Source organism: Hordeum vulgare, chromosome 5H, assembly GCF_904849725.1.
Source record: "Hordeum vulgare subsp. vulgare chromosome 5H, MorexV3_pseudomolecules_assembly, whole genome shotgun sequence".
Classification (NCBI taxonomy): Eukaryota; Viridiplantae; Streptophyta; class Magnoliopsida; order Poales; family Poaceae; genus Hordeum; species Hordeum vulgare.
In genome coordinates this window covers 469,208,059-469,220,428 of record NC_058522.1, presented here as the reverse complement: position 1 = coordinate 469,220,428, position 12,370 = coordinate 469,208,059, and the positions used below count along the sequence as shown (strand labels likewise).

At 40.8% G+C, this 12,370-nt stretch overlaps 1 protein-coding gene across 1 annotated transcript; it reads left to right on the top strand.

Moving 5' to 3' along the window:
- The first annotated feature begins 802 nt into the window (after positions 1–802).
- LOC123399424 (putative wall-associated receptor kinase-like 16) lies at positions 803–12,055 on the top strand. The gene is made up of 4 exons (XM_045093834.1): positions 803–1,317; positions 9,777–10,200; positions 10,310–10,462; positions 10,726–12,055. The coding sequence occupies exons 1-4, from the start codon at positions 871–873 to the stop codon at positions 11,904–11,906; spliced, it is 2,205 nt and encodes a 734-aa protein (XP_044949769.1). The 5' UTR covers positions 803–870; the 3' UTR covers positions 11,907–12,055.
- The last annotated feature ends 315 nt before the right edge of the window (positions 12,056–12,370 follow it).

Sequence of the window (12,370 nt, the reverse complement as noted above, 5' to 3'; positions counted from 1 at the left end):
TAGGTTTTATTGGATTGAACTTTTTTTAGTTTGGTTTTGGTTTGGGTATGTGGAGAAATCAGTTTGGGTATAGTTGGTTATGGGCTTAAACAGTTTGGTTATAAACGGTTATAAATTATGGGTCCAAACCGGTTTCTAGGCATTGGTTATGTGCAATAACCAACGATGACCGAGAACGAATATCTTTGATTCGCATGCATGTTGTAATCCACTATGTAATTATGTATTATGAAGAAATACCGCATGAAAATCGGAAGTGTTTGCTTGTGCTTTAGCTAAATAATTTTATTTTAATACACTTGTTAGTGAGCTATTTATACGTGGGTATTTTTTTTTGCCTTTTGTTGTGTGTTGAGTGTATCTCAAGGATAACTTTGTTTTCAAACTGTTGTAGATGCACTTATGCCTTTTTTATCTCATTTGCTTCTTAACTTGTCAATTTGTGTAATTATATGTATATTAAAGCAAACCCATAGTTATGTATTGGTTTTAAACCCACGGTTATTCATCGGGTTTAAGTTGGTTTGGGTGGAAAAAATAATGGGTTTAGTTTTGGTTGGCTGAAAATGACACCAAATGGATATGGTTTAAGTATGGTTTTAAGAGATAAATGTATGGATATGGTTGGGGTATGGTTTAAGTATAAAACCATTCTCAGGTTTACATGCAGCCAGCCCGGACAGATGTTACATGTGTATGCAGAATATTTTATAAGATGATGAGACATGACTTATTGACTCCTACTTGACATTTGTTTATAATAATGTGCATTTTTGCCGAACACCTGGCTAGCTTTTTCATTCTTCTACTTATATCCCCGGAGTGCTAGGAGCTCAGGAGCACGCAGCCACACCTACCCGTTCGGCAAAGATGAAGCTCGGGTGTTCTCGGTTTCTTTTGTCTTGCCATGTTCTTCTCTGCCTTTCGGCGATTTGGGTGCCGGCCACGGCCGATGTGCCGGTAGCCCACCTTACCGGCTGCCAGGCCAAGTGCGGCGAGGTTGACATCCCATTCCCGTTCGGCATCGGCGAGCAGTGCGCGTTGCACCGCGGCTTTAACATCAACTGCACGACCGTCAATGGCATCCTCAAGCCTTTTGCGGGATATGTCGAGGTGACCAAAATCTCCGTGCCAGACGGCAAGGCCTGGATAAACGCCACGACCATGTCGTGGCGGTGCTATGATGTGGCCACTGACACTATGAGCTACCAAAACGAAGGCCTGGACCTCAGAAATACACCTTTCTGGGTATCGGAGGTGGATAACAAAATTATCGTCATCGGGTGTAATACTCTCGCTTATATGAGGAGCTTTCCGGTAAGTACTTTAGCTTCTATTTTATACTTCCTCCGTTCCGTTTGGAATTATTTTTTGCGCGGGGTCTTTGATACACCTGTCTGAGCGTTAGTAACTAATTCTAAATGAAAGAAGCATTATACTCTTTTTCTTAACGTGACTTAAGTTAGTATAAAATTAAGACATTTATTTTAATACGAAGAGAATACCAAATTATCACTACTCCCTCCGTTCCTAAATATAAGTCTTTTAAACGATTTCACTGAAGGACTACATACAAAATAAAATAAGTGAATCTATACTCTAAAATATGTCTATATACATCCGTATTTAGTCCTTAGTATAATCTTTAAAAAGACTTATATTATGAAACGGAGGGAGTAATTGTTTCCGTTAAGTACATACCCATTATTGATGCGCAAAAAAGAACATGAAGATTGGCCATAGTGAAATGGTTCGGGCTTGCTTTGGCTCCCTCCGCCCCCTAGCGCCGCGCAGCTACCCTCCCCTCCTAGAGTTGTCCTCCCCTCGCCGCCGCCCCGACGTGCTGGCGGGCAAAGCCCGGACAGTTTGGGCAGCGGCTGGGCCACCTCCTTCCCCCGACCGAGCTGCAGGCGGCGGGGCTTCGGCTCGCCGCAGAGGCTGGCTGACTCCGGCGGCCACCCCATGCTGCAGCGCTCCCTGGTGGTGACGGGCCGGCCAAATTCGACCTTGACTGGCGTCTGGCGATGGGAGGAGCCGAGGGCTGAGCTTGGTGTGGGCTGTTAACCTCGACTGTGCTTTTCGATGGTGGTTAACAATGGGGTGGTCGGCGTGGCACTAGTCTGTGGTGGTGGACAGCGTGTGGTGCGGAGATACGAAGGGTTGGCTTGGCTTGATCCGCGTTGTGCTCTTCGCGTCAGCCGCTTGCTCGTGTCGTCGGTCCGAGTTCAGCTCTTCGGGTGATGCCGTGTCATCGGACGGATCGGCTCTGGTTGCCATGGTTTTAGCGTCGTTCGAGTTGTTCATCGGCGACCATTGACAGTCACTAGGTTGCATCCCCATGGTCCATCAGGACCGACAGGGAAGGCACGCATGGGTGCCACCTGTTGTGGAGGCGCTAACCCACACCTGATGGCTGATGCCGAGCTAAGAATAAAAGGTGCTCCCTTCTACTCCTACTACCATGGCGAGGGTTGTAATGTGGATGGACGTTGGTGTCCGGAGCCATGGATGTCGAGGCGGCGGTCTTAGATGGTGGGCCTCATCATTGGCTTCCCGGCAGGCTTCATGGTGGCGGTGGTGACTCTACTTCGTGGTCATGTGGATGGCAAGGGGTGGAGTAGTGGGAGGCTCTGGTCTGCTCTACCAGTGTCCAGATATGATGAAGATGGGATGGTCCAGATGGTGACCGGGACCCCTTTTGGTGGCGTTGGCGAGTGTCCGGGAGAAAGCTTCGTGCTATATGGCGCCGGCATCGGCGGAGCCTGTGGGTGTCGCGTGCTTTTTGGAGCCGTCGTCGTGGGTATCGTTATGCCAGGGCTATGGATGAAAACATTTGTGTGTTCGCTTGGACTCGACAAGGACGACGCTTTGCCCCGTCACCTTTTTGGGGGTGTTGCCGTGGAACTCAGGAGTCTTCGGTCGGGTCTTAACGAGTTGTTTGCTTGTTCTAGGTTATTGTTGTATCTTTTGATCTGCTTTGTAAGAGGGCCTTCTCGCCATAATGTATCGTTCGGACATGTATTCTGTTATGTAGCTTTATTCATAAAACGGAGCGATAGCCTGTTTAGAGGGGAAAAAAGTACAAGGAACGGAGGAAGTATGATTTATATGATATAAGAATATGTCATTGGATTTGTATTTGAAAGATAAATATCATCATATAATTTTTGTGACATACAGTTTATATTTTATTAGTTGATTTTATGATTAAAGTTTGATATTAAATAAGAGGGGGCAATAAACCAGGATAGAGGGAGTAAGATGTAAAGATTTACTAAATCACATCTGAATGTGAAATAGTTATGTCATATATATATACTATATCACTAAACTTCCTAGAATTAGGGAGCCCATATTCAATTGAGGTCCCAATTAACATTGTGACACTTAATTTTAATTTGGTCAAAAATTTATCACTCAATTATTTTAATTCTCTATAATACTAAGCTTTCTATTTTTAAGGCCTTGCAATTAATTGAGCTTTTAATATGAAACTGGATCATCCAATTTTAACCGAGTCAACAATTTCATAATGAACTCTCTCATTCATTTTTTTAATACATCATGTTCCTTAACTTTTAAGCTTTTCCCCGTCAATTCTTGATTTCGATTCCATCAATCCTTTGTTGTGGCAATGAAATCTCTAACTTCGTCAAGCTATCTCATTTTAAAGCCCCTCATTCAACTTGTCAATTTTGATTGGATACATAATTGATTGGGTTGTTCATCCTGACTCCATGATGAGATCTCTCGATGAATGAGTGAGAAAACAAAAGTATCGTCCATGACATGTTTAGCATTAGCATAACAAACGCATCACGCAAGGTAAGTAACTTTCTCATGTTTTTTACTAATTAAAAGACGTCCTATCACATGGTAAAAAAATTCACCTAAACACCATAATAATAATAATAATAATAATAATAATAATAATAATAATAAATGATACATTCACGAACGATTCTCTACGGATTGGTTATACCAAACATTGTCGCACTAACCACTTCCCCGATTTGCACCGTTGGCCCATTTTTTTCCCTAATCTCTAACCATAAATTAATTTTTCCGTAATCTCTGATCATAAATTGACACATCCATCTGTAAGCAAGATTCCACAAAGTATGTCCCCAGGAATAGGGTATGTGACAAAAAAAAGGCAATTCATTGTATCCTCCATCCGCCAAACCAATTAATACAAATATTTATCAAAACTTAAAAAAATACATAGAATATGTATAACCCCAAAAAACATAAGCGACACGGTAAAGCACGCACTGCCATTCTAGTCTATGTTATCTACCGCACAATGTAATTGCTGAAAAAAAAATCGTGCAAACGTTTTGATCTGTTTTCGATGGCTGGTATCCTGGGTCGTGCTTGTTTTTTCGTTGATCACGGGTTCTGTGGGCCGCTCGTGTCACGCAGCCTATGTGTGCTGCATGCATGTGACTCTATATGGCCTCCTTTTTCTTGTTTCTTTTTAGCAAAAAAATCTTGTTGGTTGCAGAACACCCCTAAAAAAAAATTTGTTCGTTGCATCCGTTATTTTAGCAAAAAATTGTTTCTTTTAATCTCTCACTTTCCTCACTGTGACGCGAGCACCAACGGGAGTTGACTCAGATCCAACTTGTCCACATGACGAAGAGATGAGAAACCACCAGGTTTTGCATCCGTTATTTTTTGTGTTTTCTAAGGTTGCGTTCAGTTTTTCATTTTTATTTCTTGTATATTTTTGACACGACATGTGCAGTTGCGTCGACCCCTCCAATTCAGTTGCATTTTCATTATTGACTAAGAACTTTGCCCCAACCTTTTCAATCCAATTATATGTCCATCCTTGACACATGCATAATGTTTCCTCAACCCTAATCTAGTTGCATCCATTCGCATATGTCTTGTGTTTTGCTCGTCCCTCGTGAAGCAGGGAGGTCCAATAGGAGAGTACTAGGCGCCGGCACAAGCGCTAACGACGGTCGCAGGCTGATCGCCCGATCTGCACGGGGAGCGTCAGATCTTTTCATGCAACATTTTTATCTTCATGCAACAAATTTCGACGCTGTGCAACATTTTTCGCAACGGTTGCAACAAAAAAAATAATTATAGCAAAAAAAATATCTACATGATCGTAGCAAAAAAACGAAGAAGATGATGCGTGGCAGCAAAAGTTAAACGCCGGTTGTAGCAAAAATCTACGTGACGTGTATGCAACTTTTTTAGTGAACGGTTGCAGCAAAAAATGATGCCGGTTGTAGCAAAAAATAACACGGTTATAGCAAAAGTCAAAATGCCGGTTGTAGCAAAAATTCAACGAACTCGAGTTGCAACCAAACGTATATGCAACCTTTTTACTGTACAAATCTAGTAAATAAAAAACGCTTGTAGCAAATATGAACGCTGGTTGCAACAAATTTACACGAGAACGAAGCTGCATGAAAAACGTTTATAACAAAAAATACATGATTGCAGCAATTTTTACAAAAAAATGCTGCATACATCTGCCAGCGAGCGCGACCCGCGTGCGACCGGCCGAACGATTCGGCCGGCGCGCCGGGGGAAACATTTCCCCGGTCCAATAGGACTATTTTTAGTGGGTTGTTTTATGTTTTGTGCACTAGAATTATTTCGTGGGATGTAGCTTTTTTTGTGGAGGCCCATCTATCTTTTCATTAACATTTTTTGTTCAAGTGTGTAGCTAGAGGAGCGAGGGTAACTACTTTTTTTTTTAATTTTTTCTTTTTGCAAAAGGACACCTAAGTTTCAGGGTTTGGGCGTTTGGGGAACATTGTTCAACGATTACTCAAATTTGAGAATAAAGTTTTAAACTCATCTAGATGGGAAGAGTTTTAGTGATTTCTCATCCAAGTTTCAATCTGTTCGATCTTTTGCTGTAAATTTCATGAAATTATTTGACCATAATTGTCTTGTCTCGCGTATCTGGTGTCGCTCCGCGCGTCTTTATTCACTTTCTGGTCCATCACAAAGTGTGTATTTTTCGTTGGGCCTTTTTTCTAGCATGTTTAGCTTTTATTAAGTTGTGTCATATATAGTTAAAGAGGCGAGGTGGCCGTAAACGAGATGAGCTGGCCGTTGGATCACGAGTTCCATTTTTCACTCTTTTTGTACTTCCTCCGTTTCAGTTTATAAGTTCGGTACGTGTATCTAGGTCGTCAATTTGACCAACTTAATAAGACGCATATATTACAAAAATTATATCGTTAGAAACTATAGATATTTTATTTTCTAATGATATAATTTTTATGTTAAACAATATATTTTATATAAATCAAATTAACAATCTAGATACACGTGCATGCCTTATAAACTGTGATCGAGGGAGTATCACATTTTCCTTTGTCATTAAAGCAGAAACAACCCAAGCAATGATTTGCTTCTAAATATCATAATGGCACGCAATCACACCCCCTTCCCTTATTTTTTCATGTCCAATCCTCACATGCAAGAGGCCCGTCTCTTTTATTTTTGGTGTCCTAATTGCAAGTCGACCATCGGCATGCGAGTGTGTCCGGTCCATATTTTGTTCTGTGCTGCAAGTATACCCTCGACATATAACAAGGTCCGCCTTTCAATTTCTTTGTCCAAGTGTAGGTTGACCAAAGATATGCAAACTAAAGTACGTCTCTTTTTGTTTTTCTTGTCGTAGTTGCAAGTCACCACCAACATCCAACTGGACTCAAAATGTTTTTAGATTTTGTTGCAAGTGCAACGCTGCCATGCAACTGGGTGTGCCTTCTTTTTCTTGTCATAGTTGCAAGTCAACTATCGACTTGCAACTAGAGTTCAACCAATTTTTTTCTCTCTCACTTGCAAGAACTCGATACTTTTTTGTGTAGATGGAAGTCTATCCTTGACACGCAACTAGGGGTGTCCCAGTTGCAAATAGACGCTCCACATGCAATTGGGTGGCTTGCCTTTATTCTTGCCCTCGTTGCAAGTCCATGCTCAACATGCAACTACAACTCAACCCTTTTTTGACCTTGTTGCAAGTACAACTAAACCCCTGACCTGCAATTGGGGGCTACTTTTTTATTAGAGTTGCAAGTCCATCATCGATACGTAACTGAGGCTATGAAAATTTGTGTCATAGTTGCAAGTGATCCCCTCGACACACAACTAGGGAGACCCCATTTTGTCTCAGTTGCAACTTCACCATTGATATACAACTGGGCCTTACCCATTTTTTATTCCAGTTGCAAGTCCATCCCCGACATGTAACTGGGCCCGGTCCCTTTTTTGTCCCAGTAGCAAGTTCACCCTCAATATGCAACTCGGGGCTGTCCCCCCGCCCCCCCCCCCCCCCCCCCTTGTCTTAGTTGTAAGTTGTGGTCCTCACCCATATTTTTGTCTGAGTTGCAAGTACATCCTCGACACACAACTGGGTCCGACCCCTTTTTTGTCCCAGTTACAAGTCCACACTTCACACGCAACTTGGGGTGTGATCGCCTTTTCGGTCCCAATTGCAATTCCACTCTCCAATATCGACCTGCAATTGTTTATTTTTTTTGTAGTTTGTAATTGCCCCAGTTGCAGGCCCATCCTCAACTCGCAATTTAGTTTTTGTAGTTTGTAGTTGCTCAAACTGAAGAGTTGTGAACGACCGTAACTAGGCTTGTAGCTATAGTTGCCTCAGTTGCAAGTCTACTCTTGAATCACAATTGATCTTTCGTTATGAATCGACAGCAACCTCATGCATTTTGCTTGGCACAGAGCTTGAATAATGAACATATTTTGAATTCCCAAACAATTTCTAAATTCAATAACATTTTTTTAAATCTCAGACATTTTTTGAATATGTGAACCTTTTTTGGTTTTCTATCTTTTTTCTCTTCTACTTATTTGTGTATTAGAAATGTTCAACGTGCATTTTAAAATTTGCGGAGTGTATTGGTAAACGCTTTACCATATATATATTAGAAAAAGTTCACAGTACATTGAAAAAAGTTCAATGTATATTTTAAAAGTTCGTCATATATTAAGTTGAAGTTCACTGTCTATTAAAAAAATCACCAGTCTGAAATAATTTTTCAATGAATATTTGAAAAAAAATCACCGTATATTAAAAATGTGTAGTGTATATTTGAAAATTGTGCAACAGTTAAAACAATGTTTATAATAAAGAAAACTAAGGAAAAGAAAAAAACTGGAAACCCAGAAAAAAAACCATAAAGTGTAGTAGTTGCGTACGTTAGGCTACATGAGGTAGCGATCACAGCTAGCGAACATGGAGGCGCTCTAGGCCTGACCCATATGCAAACATGCTCTGGCTGGCCCTCGTTTAGACATGCCGGGTGATTTCTCAAAATGAGAAAACACGCAGGGTTGGACAACAATAAAAAGGAAAAAACAAACAAAAAAAAGGCAACAAACAAGTGCTAAAAGATCAACTTATGAGCCCGAGATACATCCTAAAATATAAGGCATGTATGATCGGAAATTGCTTTTGGAGCTCGGCCTTCATGGAGGCTTTTAAATTTGAAATCCAAAATTCATGAAAATTCATATTTTTATATTTCAAAAACTTCAAAAAAATACGGATATAAGTGAGAGCGTAACACACATGTGTGTAAATTTTCAGAAAAAATACGTTAAAATGAAGACTTCACAAAAAAGACAAATTTAAGACTTTTTAACACATGGTACTATTCATCGTCCGAGACCATAAATTTGTCTTTTTTTTGTGAAGATCGTATTTCAAGTTATTTCATCCTGAAAATTTACACACATGCACATAACATCCTTCTTTACTTGCATATTTTTTTGAAACAGGAAAAATTGAAATTTTGAATTTTTCAAAAATTTCAAGCTCCATTCTCATGTATGATGGCTTTTAGGGCCGTCTTTTTTTGGTTGCTTTTTTGGGCTTCTGAAATAAAAAGCATGCCCATGGCTGATAAGCTCACTAACAAGTGTATTAAAACCAAATTGTTTAGCGAAACACAAGAAAACACTTTCGATTTTTATTTGTTGTTTCCCCATAATACATAATTATATAGTGCATTATAGCATGCACGCGGATAAAAAATACTCGTTCTCGGTCGTAGTTAATTGTTTCATATAACCAATGCCTAGAAACCGTTTTGGACCCATAGTTCATAACCGCTAATAACCAAATCGTTTAAACCAATAACCAACTATACCCAAACTGGTTTCTCCATATACCCAAACCAAAACCAAACTAAAAAAATCTCAGCCCAATAGAACCTGAACCAGTCAAACCTAAAGTAAGAACCGAACCGTTACACTCGGTTTTTTAATAACCATTCTCACGTTTAGGGTTGTAACACACATTGTCTTACGGTCCATGGATTCTTTCTACACAATTCGCTCGTTTAGTACCGGAACTTCAAAATTGTTGCATAATATATACACGTGGTAGTAGGATGTTTTAAAAAAAATCATATGTCATGATTTTATTTTGTACTGTGAGATATTTAAATGCATAATGCTATGTCGTGTTTTGTGTTTTCAAATAATATTCATTGAGTACCTCGGAAGTTTTTTTTTACGAAGAGTACGTGTGAAGTTAATTCCATTCACAAAAAAAAGTTCGTTACATCGTTGAGAGAACACTTTTTTCATTATATATTTTTTAAAGCTAATTTTGAGGAATTGGATTTTGAAAAGACACTTTGCACTAAATAGTGTGAATTGGCATGAAATACCTGTTGTACAGATAGCATTAGAAAAACATAGTTTCGTTACTAATGTAGGAGTATAAGTTTGGTTCAAGACATCACATACACTTTTTCCTCGTGCAGTACGTAATAGGTTGCTCGTCCATATGCGAAGACGTTACCCTCGAGAACGACAAATGCTCTGGTGCCGGCTGCTGCCAAGCCGATGTCCCGAAAGGCGTACGGTATTATAACGGCTATTTCAACACAAACTACAACGCGACCAAAAGGTGCAGCTTCATGGCAGTGATGGAAAAGGCAGCTTTCAAGTTCAACACCAGCTATACCGAATCCACGGTGTTTTGGGATACATACAATGGGACAGTTCCACTTGTCCTGGACTGGCTGGCATGGCCGTCGACTTGCGACGTAGCTCAGAACATGAGCTCCTACGCATGCGCCAGCACCCATAGTGAGTGTGTAAATTCCACCATCGACGAGCCAGGTTATCGTTGCACGTGCGCTGTTGGATACAAAGGCAACCCTTATGTCCAGAACGGATGCCAAGGTTCTTTCCTTTTTGTTGCCTTGTACATTTGATAGGAACGCTCGTGTATATACGAGTCACATGTATGCACAGCTTGGCAAGTTGAACTGGGAAAAATGTTTTGTTCCAGATATTGACGAGTGCCTTGAAGATGCTACTCTCTGCGTCTCTGGAAGTGGAACCTGCACGAACACGGCAGGGAATTACACCTGCTCATGTCCCCGAGGGAAGGATTGGGCGAATGGCAGTTGTCAATCCCATTTTCCTGTGATACCTGTCGTAGGTGAGTTCTTCTCTTTGTGAGCACTATATACACATACTGCTTATGAACGATTAATTGAACATCTGCAGGAAACTTACGAACTTTGCAATGATATAGTACATCGATATTATGTTGTTTAACGACAACCCAGCATACTTTATCTTGGCCAACTAAATTTATCAGCCAGTATTTTTCTTTCTCCTGAAACAGAGTACTTTAAGTTGTCACTACTCAACGAAATTACATTAATATTGAACATATGTATATGTGGATGGATAATGCAGGTACAACTGTTGGACTAGTCGTCTTAGTGATTGTTTTAGCCTGTGCGTGCATGATCCAAGAGAGAAGAAAACTACAAAAGATGAAGCGGGACTACTTTCGGCAGCATGGTGGTCTAATATTATTTGAGGAGATGAGGTCAAAGCAAGGTATTACATTTAAAATCTTCACAGAGGAAGAACTACAGCAAGCCACGAACAGGTTTAGTGAGCAACAAGTATTGGGTCAAGGGGGCTATGGGACTGTGTACAAGGGGGTTCTTGAGGGCAACGTGGAAGTAGCGGTGAAGAGATGCAAGACCGTCGACGAGCAACAAAAGAAAGAATTTGGTAAAGAGATGCTGATCTTGTCTGAGGTCAACCATAAAAACATTGTGAAGCTCCTCGGGTGTTGCCTCGAAGTGGAAGTCCCTATGTTGGTATACGAGTTTGTCCCAAACGGCACCCTCTTCCAGCTCATACACGGTAACCATGGCCTACGTATCTCCTTGGCTACTCGCTTGGGGATCGCCCATGAGTCCGCTGACGCGCTCGCCTACCTTCACTCATCGGCTTCGACACCAATCCTCCATGGTGATGTCAAGTCCTCCAATATTCTTCTTGACAGGGATCACAAAGCTAAAGTAGCTGACTTTGGCGCCTCCATCCTGGCACCAACTGATAAGTCACAATTCATCACACTTGTACATGGTACATGCGGGTATCTCGATCCTGAGTACATGCAAACCAACCTGCTGACAGACAAGAGTGACGTGTACAGCTTTGGGGTTGTTCTTTTGGAGCTGCTTACGGGCAAGTTGCCATTTAATTTCAGTCAAGATGTCGCTGCCCGCGAGAAGAGCTTATCGATGATGTTTATGTATGCGATGAAGGTGAATAAGCTTGAGGAAATCTTGGATGATGATATCAAGAACGAGGAGAGCACAGAAATTATTGAAGAGGCGGCGGAGCTAGCGATGCGGTGCTTAGAGATGTGTGGTGACAATAGGCCATCGATGAAGGAAGTTGCGGAGAAGCTTGATAGTCTGAGGAAGGTGATGCAACATCCATGGGTGCAGCGAAACCCTGAAGAGATGGAATGCCTACTTGGGGAGCCCTCGTCAATGGTCAGCTCGACGATAACAAGTGCTGAATGTTTCAGCATCGAGAAGAAAGCTGTTAATGGTCTGCAGTCAGGTCGTTAAGTAATCACACTATTGCCTTGCTTTGTTTATTTTGTATTCAAAAGCAAAAAAGTCAGTTGCATCAAAAATAGAATAAACAGTCAATTGTTATAGCTACCATTATGTTACTGTTCATTTTACCAATTATACATCTACAGTTTCAGTGTTTATATGGTTATGTATCTTCTGAAAAAGTGTGGATATATGTGATTTATTATTTCTTAAATTATGCATAGTTTGGTTTTCAAATTTGATTTAGTGGGGTAGATGCTTGACACGTCCTCTAAATCCTTATATTTTATTATCAGTCTTTTGCAAAAAGAGAGAAAAAAATAAGAAAAACTATGATCAGTCAAGAGTATGGTATCATGCATAACCCGATTCAGGCTACTAGACTTCTACATGATCCTTTTTTTTTATCTTTTTGACGGAGAAAACACAGGGACGGCTATGTCCCGCTTCTAGCAAGACAAACCGTCCCCTCA